Below are 17039 nucleotides of genomic sequence, written 5' to 3'. Positions count from 1 at the left end.
AAACTTCTGGGGCAACAGGAAGATGCTAGCAGGTTTTGGGTATCAGCTTCTGTTTAATCATCTAAAATCCATTCTTGGAAATTAGCGCCTTTTTTTTTTTTAAGGTGCTCTAAGTGAGTTTTCTGACTATCAGCCAATTCTACCTTAAATCGCCTTGACAAGGGGCAGTAAGACAGGCACCTTACTAGGATACAAGGCAAAAGACAGTCTTCTGAATCTGTTATTATGGTACAGGTTTTCAATCTTAGTTTGAGTGCCCTATGCCCAAGATCATAAATCAGGTTTTAATTATAAGACTTTGCAACCCCAGCACAGTTTCAATACACATTTTTGTTCCTTGTCTCAGAAAAACAGAACGTGATTGAAATTAATGTTTTCCTTCAAAACCATGGCTTCCTTGCAGGGATTAAAAAGGACAGAGCTCTGAAAAGTTTCTAAACACTCAGCAAGCAGAAGGTGCGCTAGATGTGAACAGGATAATTAAAAGGCATTTTGAGAACAGCACTCCTCCTCTGAAAGCATTAAAGGCTCTGATAACGGCGTTAAAATTTTAAGTGGAAGATGAAACGTAAAATTGTAAGCAATTTTAAGCTCTATAAAAATGTGTTACAATTAAAATAGACACAAATCTGTTTCTTTTTTTTTAATCCTTCTTTGTCCTCACCAGATCCCTAACTGCATTTTCCTATCACGAACGTATTATCTTCTAAAACAACTGCACCCCTTTTGCTAAATACTTGTTAATACGACAAAAGCAAGAATCCATCAACAGCTGAGAAAAGCACTTAAAGATACTTTTGTTAAAATACAGGAGTACATCCCACAGAGGAGATCCTAATCCGTCCCAGCGCTGGCCAAAATAAATACTCGGCAAAAAGCACCGCCAAGGTGTCTCACTGCAGAGATTTTCCCAGGCACTTTGCAGCTGCTGACCTACAGACCAGTTACAAACGCTGCTGCGCTGATACCAGCCTTCTCCGTAAGCACCAGTTGTCCTGCCAGAGATCCTTCACAGTTGCAAGTGAGAAAAAACAGAAGGAACGTAATTAAAAGATGGAAGGAACGCGATTAGAAGACAAAACGGTGATCAAAAAGCTATTAGGAGGTGGGCATCCCTTGGCAGGTTTACGGGCCCTCACCTCTCCGTGCATCAGGGTTGCATACGGTCACTAGATGTGCAAAGCACACACATGCAACAAACAAGCTATGTAATATTTAAAGGCATTCTTGTTTCTGTAACCGACTACTTCAAAGAAACGTGAACTGGGAGCTCTATTTCTAGTTTGCATAACAATTTTTAATGAATGACACCATTTGCCAGATAAAATCATAAACTGCAGTTAGGTGAATGGCATTTCTTTGAACTTCTTGCTTTGTTTTTTTTTTTGTTTTTTTTTTTTTTCCCTTTAAACTACAGAACTTAATCACTCCTGAATGGCTAGTACATCCCATCTCAGCAACGGTTCTTGGTTCTTCCTTTACCAAGGCATGGTGCTAATGCTCTCGAGTGCTCCTGGCGAACCAAGCCGTAACTCTTTTTTTGCTGTACTTGTTTTACCTGTCATGAAGTCCACAGGGAAGAAACAGAACCAAGAGCATGCAGAAGAGAGATCAGCGAGTGGAAACATACAGATCAAATTTGTTAACGGCTCCAGCATACGCCAAGCAGAGACGTGCTCCTCCTGTGATGCACTGGCCAGAGCTCAGCCCCTGCTTGAAAAGCTGCAACAAGGAGCAAAGCGCCTTACAGCCGCTGGTTAGCTGGACCCGGGTCACAGGAGAGCATCCACCCCGCACGCCGTAATAGCAGGGTTTGATTGCAGCCCCGACGGCTCCACGGGTAGCTTGGCAACACTCTTAATGCTGCTCGGTTCAGCCAGCCTAATTAGCAGGGCCTCCATGAGACAAATAATTCCACGAGCATCAGCACTAAAGAAGCCTACAACTTTCTATTTAGAGGCAATTTCCAGCCTTAAATTGAAGCTTTTCTTGCTATCAAAGAATGCATAGAGGTTCCTCTTAGGGGGATTTTCTAAGAACACACGTCCTGAATAGAGCCCTTCTCCCACTGGAAAATTAAGCAAGTCTCCGCCCAGCCATATACTAAAACAAAACAAAAATCCCAACAACTTCATTCTGACAAAATTGGGTAAATATCAGCCAATGGAAGGAAAAAAAAAAAAAAAAAGATGAGCAAGTGACTAATTGAAAAAAAAAAAGTGTGATCCCACTTTCACTTTTCTTTTTTTTGGTCTTTTACAAATACCATTACCATTGGCACTCTCCATGCTAGAAACTGAAGTTAACAGTATTAAGCCAGGCCTGTTGGATTGATAAAACTCAAGATTTTCTCCTGGGAAAGTGGCCAAAACAACACATGTCGTTGGCTTCCTTTGAATGATCCGCTCCTGGAACAAAAACATGAATGCCCAAGAATGCTGCCTGAATGCTTCGGCACCTTTCCTGGCAATAAATAAATAAATAAATAAAATGGAAATAGATGAAAACAACCGGAAACTGAAATTAAAAACAGAGGAGGGCACAGGGCACACAGACCTACCTGCAGCTACAGTACTGCTGGAGACACAGCAAAGCAAAACTCCAAACTGTTTGGCACAGGTGGCACAAATAAATGATTGCTGTCTCAAGCAAAATGTTTCTATTTAAAGGGCAAATGTTTACTAGCAGCAAAGAGAACAAAAACTAGAGACTTTAACATAATCTACAGCCTAATCTTCAGCAGAAATAGAAACAAGAGAGAGAGGAGGAGGAGGAACACTGCAAATTAACTCTATTTCCAGGGTTGTATTTACACAGGCTAGACAGATTATTTTTTTTCTTTTTTGCCGTGTACAGCTGAGCTGTTGTTGAAAAGCTTAAAAATTTCTAAGTACTTGCTCTTATGTCATGGTTTCCTTTGACACCAACGAGGACTTTCAAAATATGCAAGCTGCCTCAGTTTTTAAGGCTCTTTTAAGTAACTACAGTATTATATTCAAAGAGTAAGTAAATTACCAAGACACAGTACATGGCCTGGTCCCGATTCTTTAACCACCACCTCTATTTACTCCACCCATTTTCCAAACGTGTAAATGCCCAGTTAAAGCGTATCTGCATTTTAGACTAAAACGTAGCACAGAGTAATTTAAAGGCAGTTTAACGCCTATTTGCATTCCTGCTTCAAATCTTTCTTCAGGCTTCACTTTCTTCTCCTACACTGTAAACAAAATCAAGGGGAAAAGCCTTGGCTTTATTTGTTCATCTCTGTTGATGAGTTAACTGTATTCTTTCAATACCTAGATAGCTAAAATTGAAATCACTTTCCTCCACCTCTTTTGTACTGCTTCAGGAAGATCTCAGTTTTGGTAAGCTAACAAAACAGCAAACAAGATACAGCATTAAACCCATGAGGTAACTTCATGACATGGCCAGTACGACTCTCTCCACCGCTCCACAGAATCACAGAACCATCTAGGTTGGAAGAGACCTCCAAGATCACCCAGTCCAACCTCTGACCTAACACCAACAAGTCCTCCACTAAACCATATCACTAAGCTCTACATCTAAATGTCTCTTACAGACCTCCAGGGATGGTGACTCAACCACTTCCCTGGGCAGCCCATTCCAATGCCTAACAACCCTTTCAGTAAAGAAGTTCTTCCTAATATCCAACCTAAGTTGGTGATTCAGGACCTTACCGGAGGTCTCAAATCACCAACCTACAAAAGCACTTGCTTTTGGTCCCTAGAAGCCACTTCTTTGTTTGCACCATTTTAGGGTTTCAGCAAGAGAGCATGGGAACGCAACCTTTCTTCAGGCTAAGATGCAGCTGGGTGGTCAGGACACCAGGAGGTAAAGGTTCAAATCTCCCAGGGCAGAAGCAGCACTGAATGCTAGCGCACTGCTTCCCGGGGACGTGTTTAGTATAAGTTCTTGCACAGGCACACATACAAACACATTCCTTGTGCTTGCAAGAAGGGCAAGCACGAGGAGGAAAGGGCAACATCTTCCTCATTCCTTTTCTACCACCCTTTAGGGAGGGTTGGCGAAAGAAGTCATCTGCAGTCGATCCTTTGAAAGACGACACGTAGAGGTGATTCAGCACTACAGGTCCCAAGAGAACAGGACACATCGATGCCATACCTTAACTAACACTACATCCTAACTAACTAACTAACCCTCTACATCCTCACCTTAAATCCATCCCAGAGACTGCTGCCAGTAACGTGGGGCAGCTCCTGGACTCTTCCCACAAAACCCACTCCTGCAGCCCCCCCAGTACCAACGCGCTTGAGAAGCACAGGCAAACGAAGTGCACAACAAAATACTTAGGGAGCAGGATCCTCTTCTGGATTTATGAGGTGTAGTGAGCTTCTGGCAGGCTCCAGTGAAGCCTTGTGTGGACTTTACCAAAGCTTGCTATAAACATCCGATCAGGATCCCTCCAGTCACCTCAGCTGCTTTCACCTGTGAGCAGGGACAGCTCCGAAGAGGTTTCACAAACACTGATCCCTCTTCCTCCTCCAGGAAAAACAGGAGCTAATTTTCAAATCAAGTACCAAGCAAGCTACTGAAACGATTTCTGAGGACAGGGACTAATTAGCAGTGCAGAACAGCAGAGTCCCCATGCAGTTGATGCCTCTATCTCGGAGCGTTTCTGGAAGCAGCTGCTGGATTTTCTCTGGAGCAATGAATCTCCCTTCAGCAGCCAGCACAAAGACAGCAAAAGTACGCCTGCTCCACGTACCTGAGGTCTCTCATTCTGTCCTCCCGTGTTTCGTGGCAGAAACTGAATTGCTACAAGTTTTTGGCATGGTAAAAGACTTTCATATACTCAAGCTACACCTGTAGAATTTGCTGAAACTGCACTTTGGTATTGCAGCATCCTAGCACCAAGTCTGCCGTCATGAATAATAATGGAACAAAGCACAGGGGCAGGCATTCAAGCAGGAATCCCCAAGAAACACTAATAAAATGATTAATTTTCATGACAAAATAAAGGATTAATGAAAGCTCACAGCCCATCCTAAGCAGAACCAGATGTTACAACTGCTATCTCCCCTTCCAGTGACGCTGCAAAGCCCGACATGAAGGGTCAGCCAGGCAGAAGGGGTGCGGTGAGGAAGGGTCTACAGGAGGGAGAGCAAAGACGACAACAGCTGCCTCGCTGCAGCTGGCATTCAGCACCTACCTGCCCCTCTTCTGGCCCCTATTTTCAAAGGGCCTGCCACTTTCTGAGCTAGAGTCAATGATGGGCTGGTTCCAGGAGCTAGCCTAGGTTGTTACCACTCACCTTCTCCTCCTGCTGTACAGAAAAGAACCAAAATGCTGCTCCACCAAGCAATGAACAGGTTGCCTCTGTTTTGTTTTACTGTTTTGTAGTTGGCAAGGATTTATTTTCTCCTATATGTTGATTAAGCAGAGGCAACACAGCTTAACAAGCATGCAATGCCATGGCCATTAGAGTACCAAGACAGGAGGAAATATCGCTGCCTTTCAGAGAGGCCAGAAAGCATCTGCTACAACAAAACACGGATTCATTGCAGTTAAATGCACTTGCCCTTTGAAGAGAAGAAAAAAAAAAAAGCATTTAATCTCACTAATGAATTGGTAGCATGCATTTTTCTAGTATACAAGATTGTTGTCAGGAGGTAACATCTTTTATTAGACCAAACGATATAATTAGAAAAATAACTATGTATAATCATAAAACTTATTTCAGAGCTACATTTGTATAATTTCTGCCCCCAAACCTTGTCTTATCCTTGTATGTACGTCACACGGAGAAGGGGGCTCTACCAATCTTTTATAACAAAACACCCTTTACAGGACAAAAACAGTTGGAAGTACTGAAACATAACCACCTCATTCCTTTCTTCCAGCTGAGGTCAAAAATCACACCTAGTAACAGCTGAGTTCTGCTGATGTTGGGAGGAATAAATTTAATAAATAAATAAGCAAATAAAAATGCCGTTAGGAAATACTTTCGACCAAGCAGATTTCAAATAAAATTTGCCAAAAAATGTGCCACAATCAACCTCATGGCCGTTAACAGCAAAGTCACACTTTGTGGGGGACACCAGAGTAAGTTTTTACTCTGTTCCCATCTGATCACAGTCTTTCAAATCTCATGTCAAAAGGCACAGTACTTTTTTCAAGTCTTAAGCAGTACAACAGAAGAATCTGGATGCTAGCAGAAAAAAATAAAGAGACAATTAGCTGATAATAAACTTATGTGGATCCTTCAACACAGCTATCTGTATTTATAGGGGCCTGGCTAAAGGCAGGACAAACAACATCCACTGCTTCACCCTCATCCACTCATCTCACTGGAAAAAGCTATCAGGTTGGTTAAGCAAAATGTCTCCTTCATAAATCCACGTTAACTACCCCCAACCACTTTCTTGTCCTTCACATGGCTGGAATTGCCTTCCAGGAGGATTTTCATCAGCACCTTCACAGGTGAGGCTGGTCAGCCTGTAGTCACTCCTATTTTCAACAGGAAGATCTGGGGAACATTTGCTTTCTTCCAGTTCTGCGGATCTTCTCCTGGTCACCAAAACCTTTCAAATATAATCAAGAGTGGCCTCACAGTGACATTGCCCAGCTCGCTCAGCACTCATGGGTGTCTCCTGTCAGGTCCCATGGTCCCAGGTATATGCTCACATCGTTTAACTGTTCTCTAACCTGATCCTTACCTAAAAGTAAGTCTTCCTTATTCCAGACTTTCCTCACTTGTCTCAGGCACCTGGGACTGTTAAGGGCCAGTCTTACCAGTAGAGACCAAGATGAAGAAGGCTTTGGGTACCTCAGCTTTTTCAGTGTCCTCTGTCATCAAGTCACTTGCCCCACTCAAATGCAGGACCACATTTTTTTCCTTTTGCTGCTGAGGTACCTGCTTGTCTTCTTGCCCCCATCAGCCCTTCCCACATTCAGCTCCAAACAGGCTTTGGCGCTTTTAACCCCATACAGTGTCCCTGGGTCACCTGTCCATGCTCCAACCTGCTCTACGCTTCTTTTTTTGTGTCTGAATGTCATTGAGCTCTTTTTTATCCTTGTATACTTCCTGTCACCTTTGCTTGATTTCCTGCTTATCGGAATGGTCTTTCCTGAGATTAGAGGCAATCGATGAAAGTCAGCCAGCTCTCCTGAACAGTCTCCCGCAGATTCCCCCAAGCAGATTCCTGAACACGCCGAAGTATGCTCTCCTGAAGCCCATGGTTGAGATCCTGCCTTCTGCTCTGCTCCCTCCTCTCAGGATCCCGAACTGCACCATCTCAGGACCACTACAGCCATGGCACCCCTGACCTTCACATCCCGACCTGTCCTTTCTTGGTTATAAGCAGAGGCCCAGCACAGCACCTCTGTTCTTTGACTCCTCCACCACCCGTGTCAGGAGTTATCGCCAGTGCACTCCAGAAACCTCCTGGGTTGCTTACGACTGTCCTTCCAGCTAATGTCAGGCTGGTTCGGGTCTGCCGCAAGGACCTGGGTCTGCCAACACGAGGTTTCTTCATCTACTCATCTGAGGAAGGCTTCGCCTTCTCCTTCCTGATGAGGCAGTCTAGAGCAGACAGCCACAACAATGCTACCCCCGGCTGCTCTCAGCTGGCCCATCATTTATCCCTCACATATCCCCTCTGCTCTGTCATGCAAACTTCAGCTCCCCCTCCTTGTCTTCCCGGTCTCTTCTTACAGAGCCAATATCCATCCATCGCAGCACTCCAGCCATGGGAGCTATCACGCCACAGCTCCACGATCCCAATGAGATCTATAAATTTGAAAAAAGTAAATAAAATGCTCTAGATGTTTACATTTTAAGAAGGGACAGTTACAACCCATAAGCACAAACCTAAAGAGAGGTTTAGTGTATCATTTCTTTCCACAGCTGACTACTGGCCATCAACCAAGCGTCTTTCAGGCCTATAATGGAAGAAACTATGGTAGAACAGTGAAATTTCGTCTAAAAGAGGGTATTTTCAAAAAAACAAGGTGTGGTATGGGAAGAACAGAGCGCCTTTTTTCCGTAGGGAGCCTTCACAAGATTTTGTTACGATAACAGCACCCTGGATTTCAACACCACACATAATAAAGAGACGCACAGCCGCTGCCGAGCTGAGTGCTAAGCTTGGGTTTCTCTCACACGGAAACTGGGGCACGGGAGGTGGCCAGGGCCTAACCAGGTCTCCTGGGGACGTGGTCTCACATCAGCCAAAGAACTCTGCGGAGAAGCATTAGCATATAGCACCGAGAAGAAAAAATCACAAACGACAGACACACTTACGGGTAAGCTCAGAGAAGTGCAATGATTCAGAGTTCCATCAGATTACGTCTGCGAACACTACATAAAAATAATCTCCAAAAGAAGAAAGAGCTCAGCAGACTCTTAAACTAAACCAAGTGCATACGTAACATTTTTTTTCTTTTTTTTTTTTTTTTTTCCCCACTGGAGTTTTCACATAAACAACATCTGCACAAAGTCTCATAGGAAAGTGGTCTTTATCCTTTGAGGAAAACAACGTAGCAGTCACGAGACAAAACAGCAGCAAAACAAGAGTCAAGCTATTTCCACTACTCACCAAGGCAAAAAAAACCTGCTAGTGATTTAAGATAAAAGCTACATTGTAATACTGCACTCAAAGGTTTGTAAGAAATTCCAATTTTCTGCAAAACAGGGAAGAAGAAAACAAAAACAACGCAGCAAATTCCACAGACAGCAAAATTAAGCTGACAAGATGTCCTGGCCCTTAAATTCTAATGCACAGAAGTAGGAGACAACATTTAATGGACGTCAGACTGATCTATAGAATTGAAAGCACCCTATTTTTACCTGATGCTTTTCATGAGATTAGCTACCGAAATGCATCATGCAGAATGTGTTATTTTCTTCCATCAAAGCAATTTGCCAGAAAGCCTGTTCTTCAGTGAAGTGTAGTTCTTGACACGTAGCAAATGATACGCTACACCTTACAGCTTAGCCCCCAAGTTTTCACTCGAGGAAAATAAAACTGATCCAGGCTCCAGAAAAAAGCACAGACTACATCTTGATGTTGCTCTGTGCATGTTGGTGACCACATGCTTTTTCCCAATCAAATCAGACACACCAAAGATTCACTGCAAGGCACTTAGATAGGATAGCCCGCATCCAACACCGATGAGGATTGTTTTTTTTTAAAGGAGAGCCACCCTCTACAAAACTGGCCCTAGACAAAGCCCTTCCTTTTGAGACCGAAGGGCGCAGCTCTTTAATTTGTCTTGTAAAGCAGAAGCGGTGAGAAGCATGCTGACAGCTAGAAATTGCTGTTCTGTGGGAAAATATCCGCATCTGCCAAGAAGGGATATAGAGACCTCAGTATTGTGGAAAACCACCAGCAGCTTAATAGTACAGCCTGCTCCTCCAGCACATCCCACCAGGCTGGCTCATCCTGCAGGAAGGGCAAGAGTGGGAGATGGAGTCTGCGAGGCTGGAGAAAGGAAGGGGAGAGAGCAGAGTGCAAAGGGGAAAAAAAAAAATAAGGGCAGTCAAGAATCAGGCACAGAAGGGATGTGAAAGAGAGGAAGCAAGGAGCAGAAACACAAGGCAGAAAGAGCTGTTTAGACTGGAGGAAGTGAGCAAGATCCTGGGACACCGAAGGGCAGGGGAGGAAGGGAAGGTATGTGCATGCAGTGGTAAGAGAGAAGAAAGGTCACTGTCAGCACGAGCACAGGCAAGGTCTCTATCAGGTCACTGGGGAGTGGAAGGAAGGAGAAATCTGGGGAATGGGGCAGAGCAGTTAGAGAGGCCTAGGAAAAGAACAGGAGTACTTACTGAAAAGGCAAACCAAAAGCATCGCTGTGCAGTAGCAAAAAGGTGTTTTTTTTTTAAGTTACCATACAAATCAAAATGATTAACTTGTATTTCTATTCCTGAGAGGATGACTGGTATATACAAAAAAAAAATGTAGGGAAGAGTGGGTCAGAGGAGCCAAGTTTGCCCATTCTTGTCTTGGTCCACGTGTGCATTAACACACAAAGGAGAAAACAAGGTGAGGAGCGGAAATAATGGGGAGCTGAGACATCTCTTCTCGGACATCTCTTTTTCAAATGTTTTCCAGATCAACCCTTCTTGTCCCCTCAGAAACAAGTGAAGACTTCTACCATACGTTTTGGCCAGCCAACACAACAGAAATAAACCCAACAAAGTAATTCTTTCAAAATAATTCAAGACTATTTCCTGTTTCTCCTCTCCTAGGAATAGCTCAGATGACTCTCATAATGCACTAGTGTTTTTGAGTTTCTCTGCTGGTCTTTTCCAATCACGACACTACAGCACTTTTTAAAGTTGTTTTCTGTCTTTTGGGGGCTTTTTGAGTTTATTTTGTTGGGGTTTTTTCTGTGTTTTGCACAGGATCTCAGCGTGTGCCATGCTCTACTGCCCTACAAAAATAGTAATAAGCACGTTAGCAAATATTGCACATTAAACAAGCCTCAGACTGCTTCTGTACCTCAAAACAGGGGTTTTAGGGCGTGCTGGAGAGTATTCTTTCATTGGTGTAACCAACCAACCAAAGCTGGTACTTAACACAGATGGAGGCAGGGAGAAACAGGTGAGAAGGGGGGAAGTTTGTGCATCCAACACAAGCTGCCCCATCAGCCTGGCAGAAATCAGCAGAACCTTTCAGCAGTTACTACACCCTCCTATAATAGACCCTGTTAGTACATACCACAGGAAGGAAAACAAATGCAGAAAGTCCATCTACTCCAATGTGCCACGTGCTGATATTTATCTGCCTTGGAAAGCTTTAAGGGGCAAAAAAATGCGCAAGTGGAAGGAAAGCAGATGTCTGGAGATAAAACAGGCATCAGTGTCTCGGAGCTGCTGCATGGCCAAGGAAAGATCTCACCGATACCTGCTTGGCTCCAGAGGAGTATTCACAAGACCTCCTGCCTGCTGTAACAGCCATTTCAGACCGCTCCTCCCCACATTAGGAAGATGAGGTCTAAATTACCAAAGCACAGAATGAAGATCAGGGCAGCAGTTACGGTTTTGCTCATTCATTCCGCTATTGTAACTTCCACTGTGAGTCAAACAGCCTACGGAGTGATCCTTCCTCATTATTTCACGGTGAGCCTTTACAGCAGAAATTTCCTGAGGAGGATCACGAACATCTCAGCAACACGAATGCCTCACTGGTGTTACGGAATGCATCACGGACGGCATCAGCAGTCTGCAGATGATTCACTGGGAATCAGCCCAATCGCTGTGAACTTCAGGACTTTGTCAAGTATGGGAATCTGTCTAACGAGCAAGTCACCAAGAGTTAAACAAGTCTCCGGACGTGCTAAGGACCGAACTGAGCCTATCATGGCTTCATTTTGCATTGCTGCCTTTATCCACATAGATAGGAAACTTAAGCAAGGTAAGACCATTATAATGCACCGCAGGAGATTAAGGGCCTCATGACTACTAAGATCTATGCTGACCTAACAGTTTGTTAATTACACACCCTCATGATTTCCCTAGTGTTTTCTGTGCAAGAGGTATGGTGTGTCCCTGCTTTTCATACATATTTCCAGTTCTGCACTTTTCATCACACTAACCTTCTAATACAGAGAACCAACAGTTTATCCTGTAGCTAACTTTCAAAGAAAAATCTTCCATTATTCTCCCGAGCCAGATTCCTACAGGAGAATTTTGAAATGTATTTGCTAGCAGAAACTTCAAGCGAGGTTCTTCCCATCTGTTTCCAGCTTCAGTAGATTGGTATCACATCCAGGACTGCAGCTGTATTTTTTGTACCTGAAATACCTACAGAGTCAACATTTATCTGAGGTGAAGGCACTATATTCCACTTATCAGAAACCACTAATAAGGAACTGACGAGGAAAGTTCATAGGTCACTGCAGAAAGCCCTAATAAAAATGCCTTCCTATGTTGCAGAGAAGGCAGAATGTATTCCGGACAGATAATGCAAGTATGCTTCCGCAGTTGTATTTCACTGGATTCCTCCTACCACAGCCAAAAGCCCACAAACATATTCCTACAGTATATTTAGGCACTACTGTAATCTGATCCATGCACATAAGAAGAAAATCTTCAACTTTATTTCCTTGATTCTACTACAGTGCCAAGGACTCTGGTCCCCCCTCCGGTTTGTTTGTTTGTTTGTTGCATGTACGGGACTCAATATGCACGCATATCTAAGTAATGGGAAGAAGTGGTCTTCTTTAGTTATCGTGGGACAAAAAAGGCCATTTCATAAGTTACAGTTCAAGGAAGAAGAGAAACAATGAATAGCTGCAGTCTATTTTCAGAAATAAATTGTATGTAATACCACGAACAACAGACATATCTGCATTCACCATTTATATTTGTACACAGCCACCAGTTGGGGGGGCTTGTTTTGTTTTTTTTTTTCAAAGGGAGAGCCATAGTTCGCAGTGGGATTCAAACCACACACATTCAGTACTCCTATAATAAAAAGGGTACAAGCTTGAAAGCCAGCACTATGAAAAAAGTCCAGTACACACACACAGAAAAAAAAAAAAAAAGGCTCATGCGCCTAGCCTGTGCACAAAGCCAGCAGAAATTGCTGGAAGTAAAAATAGCACCCACACTGAGGCTATGTAAACCAGTTTTGCTCTACTTCAGAAGGATAAAGAGCTCAGTCACAACAAGGCACAAACCTGTTTCTGGGTTTTTCAGAAGAAAAAGCCAAATATTTAATAAAGTCATTTCAACTAAACATCTTTACTGCTGTCTGTACAAGGACTTCTTCCTCATACTTACTCTTATTACGTGAGAAGAAGTTTACGTAAGAGTAATGAGTGTGAAAAAAAAAAGTAATGCTGTTTAAGTTTTAGCGTGAACAGACCAACTTTGGTTCAGGTAGAAACAAAGGTGCTTTTGAACACGTTTCTGGCTACTAAGCTCAGTTGCTCAGCTTCCAAGGCAGGAAGAGTTTCACACTCCTAGGTACAGCTTCTCGATAACGCTTCCCCTCTCCTGTTACCAACCACAGCTCACGGCGGCGTGTGAGGAGCCTGAAGTTTAACGAGGAAGCTCTGCAAAACGCCCTTGGTTTACCAAGCCAAGCGTGGATCGCGCTCTGTAGCTGTCGGGTTGAGGAGCGTATCTCATTAGGAGTTATCCTGCGATAAAGTTTCTCCAGCAAAGCCACCAGGTGCCAGCCTGCACGTCCCCAAACGCCGTGAAGCTGGGTTGAGAGAAGCATCGCTTTTTTTTTATTACCGAAAAGCTGTATAAACAGGAATCTGGTTGGGTTTTTTTTGGAGGAAGCGAGGCACTGACGAGTAAAGGGGGATTGTGGCGATGAAAGGAAGGAGCGCAAGGTAGTTCCTGGGAGTAGCGTAGAGAGAGACGTGCACGTTGTTATCTGCCAGAGGGGGGTGTTTCAAAGTGGTCGGGGCGGACGAGGGCCACGCTGGCTCAATTCCCCTCCTTTATGGGGTCGGGGTAAGAGGATCCGCTCGGGCTGGGGCAGGCCGGGCCGAGCCGAGCGGTAACCGCTCGGCTCGGCCCGGCCTGCCCCAGCCCGGCGTGAAATGGCCGCGCTGCCCCCTCCCGCACCCCGCTGCCACCGGGCACCTGCCCGCGGTCCCCGCCTCCGCCCCTAAACCCCGAAACACCCCCGCTCACCTTGGGCAGCTCCCGCAGCTGGTTGGCGTCCAGCAGCAGCTCCTCCAGGCTGCGGCTGTAGCGGTAGATCTCCTCGGGCACGGCGGCCAGCGAGCAGTGCCGCTTGTCGATGGACTCCACATGGCGGTTGCAGCGCCACAGGGGGATGCAGTGAAACATCGCCGCGACGCCCCGCCGGGGGGGAAGCGGCGGGCAAGCCGCATCCAGCGGCGAGGAGCGGCCCCCGGGCGAGCGAGGCGGCCGCCGGAGGGTGGGAGGAGGACGGCCAAGGAGCCGGAGCCGGAGCCGGGAGCGGCCGCCCCTAGTGCTCGGCGCCGGGCCGCTGCCGTCCCCGCAGGGGCATCGCGGGGCGCCGGGCGCAGCGCTGCTGGCGGCCGCCGCGCATTCCCGCGCCTGACCCGGAACACGGCGGCCTCTCCCCCTCCTTCCCTGCCTTCCCTCCCTCCTGCTCTCCCTTCCCTCCCTCTTTCCTCCCTCCCCCGTCCCGCCTGACATCAGCGGGGCCCGCCCCGGGGCCGCGGCGTGCTGCCGGGGGGTCCCCAGCCGGCCCTGCCCTGCCCTGCCCGCTCCGGGCCGGGGGTCGCGGCCGGGTTTGGCTTTTCCCCGCTGCTTTACGCCGGGCAGGGTAACTGCAGGTACGGGACGCTGCTGCTGTTGCAGACCGTGCCATTAAAAAATATTTATATGCTGTTATCCTCAAGGCTCCCTGAAACCTCTACGAGTACCTGAAAGGAAGCTGTGGGGAGCTGGGGGGTCTCCTCTTCTCACAGGTAACCAGCGATAGGACCAGAGGGGATGGCCTCAGGTTGTGCCAGGGGAGGTTCAGGTTGGAAATGAGGAGAAATTCCTCCTCAGAAAGAGCAGTCAGGCATTGGGACGGGTTGCCCAGGGAGGTGGTGGAGTCACCGTCCCTGGGGGTGTTCAAGGAAAGGTTGGACCTGGTGCTTAGGGACAAGGCTTAGTGGGTGATAGTGGTGGTAGGGGGATGGTTGGACCAGATGATCTCGGAGGTCCTCTCCAACCTTTATGATTTTGTGATTCTAAAATCCCCTTCCCAAACCCTCAGCCCCCCGGCCGGAGCATCCCCGCCAGGAGGCTGCCCAGTGCTGGTCTGGGGAGCCACACAGGGACATAAAACACGCTCGGAAGCAGGCATTTGACGTCAGAGTTTCTCTTGAAATACTGCTGTTTTCTTGCCTAATTATAACTGCGTGCAGATACAGGAACAGGGCAAAGGGGGAAGTTCATCACAGCAGCCTCTGCCCCTGCGTGCTGCTCAGAATACCTAGTCATAAAAGGGCAATTTTCTTCTTAACTGATAAATCTTGCAAGATACATTTGTGTAATTTCTGTGGGAATCGCAGGGGTCTGCCCACTTTTAGTTGTTAAAAGGACATTTTAGGACTGTGTACTGTTACAGATTGCTAAGAAACTTTTAAAAAATTACCACTGATACGCATTATTATATAATAATACATTTCACACATATGTACCTTAAGGATCTGTCAGAAGGAAGAATTTATTTCTTCAACCAATACATTCAGTAAATAAAAAAAAAAAGGAAACTCCCAATGTATCTAAATAAAGTATGTAAAGAAATCTGCTAGCCTGCTTGCAAAAGGCTTTAAATATTGCTGACCTGATAACGACTAAACTGCAGAGTTTTTTGGAAATCCACAGGAAATGATCAGTTACACTGATTTCTGACTTTAACATGATTAAAAATGTGTGTTCGAGAGAACGGGTCAGCATTTCCCCTCCAAGACCCACAACTGGGTTTCCAACATAATTTTAATCCAGTGCAAGTGCACGAGATGTTTATAGCACACACACACAAAAAGAGAGCTGTGACTGATCTTCATCTTGCACGTGAAAGAAAGGAGGACGTTCACCTGACGGTATCCTCAGCAGGGCTTCGAGATCAGTTTTCTCACTGTGTGCCCCCATACTGTGGGCAAGCAACTCTGCAGTATTTAAGCCAAAGACTTGCTCAGCTTCTCCAGCACCCATGAAGCTCACGAATGTGACCACGCGTGCTTATAAACAGGGTGGGTGTGCACCAGCGTTCTCAGGCTGTCCCAACCCCTGGCCATGAGATTAGATAACCACAGGGCATAGAAGACAGGAGAAAATCAAACAAATGCGTTGAGCACCAGTGCAGGGCCTGGCAAAAGCAGGGATCCGGGACTCTGGCCCCAAGATCTCAGAGGTGGAGATGAGGAGGAGCACATCCAGCCGTAGTCCTCAGCGGGTCTCAGCTGGCGGCCAGCCACGCACTACCAACCTACATCCAGTGACCGTGGAGGCTCCTCGGTGGCCCCCTTTCTAGGGAATCCTTCAAAGAAGCAGGACTATGTGGGAGCCGTGCAGCAGGGGACTTGAACAAAAGAAAAGGTCCCTCCTGTGGGAATCACTGCAGGGAGTGCGGAGCTGGTGGGTACAGAGGCCGGCGTGACGACAGATTGGTTGTCCCTGGGGCTTGTAAAGGGCTTGAGCCTTTCTGATGTGACATGGACACAAAGTTTGGCATGAAGTGTCACTGGTGTAGATGCTGTCATGTGTCTCATGACTGGGTCTCACTGTGACAAGTCTGGACAGTACCGGGAGGGTGACAGCGACTGTGGGGTGAGCCTGGGTACTTCAATGAAGAATTAAGCAAAATGTTTGCATGCTTCTCATGAGTGCCAGGCAGTCCAGGGGATAGAGTGATGACAAAATGCCTCAATACTGTTAAGCTCTGCCTTCACCATATAATACTTGGGAGCTTTGGACATCAAATTTGTGACAGTGGCCCTGAAGATACAGCCTGTGGCTAAACTCATGGTATGAAAACAGGCATCAAGGAGGCTGAGAGGCAAACCAGCACCTTTGCTGAGGAAATAGTATTCTCACAGCTGAAAGCATCATCCTGAACTTCGGCTTGTAAATAAACCCGTCCAGCTTTGGGAGGTGTAATGAGTTTCTAGTCTCTATTGTTCTTTTGTGCTAAGAAATAGCAGCAACAAAAAACCCTTCCCTAAAATGAGGCCAGTTCTGTATCCCGTGTGCCCAGAAGAAAAGTGACTTCATATTGGGGTAAGTTGTTGTGTGAGAGATCTTTGAAAAGGTGTGAGAAAGGAAAATTGTGATCTAATAAGGAGACTCTTTAGAAGCACTTGGGAGAAGCTATGTGCTACAGTGAGCAAGCAGTGGGGGACAGCAGGTTGCCAGGATTTGTACCAGCACATATTTGACAAACTTCTTACTTGGGGCAATTGTCCCCTCCAGGGCTCAGAGAAGTATTGCCCTCTCTGATAGCAGCGATCCTGCTGGTTTACACAGATCCATGGCAAGCCAAGGTGTGGCTCGCCTACAGAAGGAAGCGAGGGCTGTTGCTCTCCCAGTTCTGCAGGGGATTACC

The 17039-nt window shown here is 46.0% G+C and overlaps 1 protein-coding gene across 2 annotated transcripts in view; it reads right to left on the bottom strand.

The window, feature by feature from the left end:
• Window positions 1-14114, bottom strand: part of LRRC1 (leucine rich repeat containing 1) — a 70746-nt gene extending 56632 nt beyond the window's left edge. Inside the window, exon 1 of one of the 2 annotated variants that reach the window (XM_083829223.1) lies at window positions 13640-14114. In XM_083829223.1, the coding sequence (XP_083685349.1) occupies window positions 13640-13798 (159 nt within the window). In that variant the 5' untranslated portion in view covers window positions 13799-14114. Of the gene's footprint in view, window positions 1-2560; window positions 2584-13639 lie in introns of those variants that run through there. The other variant, XM_083829224.1, reaches the window with a different exon arrangement.
• Between the last annotated feature and the right edge of the window lie 2925 nt (window positions 14115-17039).

Source organism: Anser anser (assembly GCF_964211835.1).
Source record: "Anser anser genome assembly, chromosome: 3".
In the NCBI taxonomy this organism is placed as follows: Eukaryota; Metazoa; Chordata; class Aves; order Anseriformes; family Anatidae; genus Anser; species Anser anser.
The sequence above is the reverse complement of the archived record's forward strand: the minus strand, read 5'-3'. Positions and strand labels throughout refer to the sequence as shown.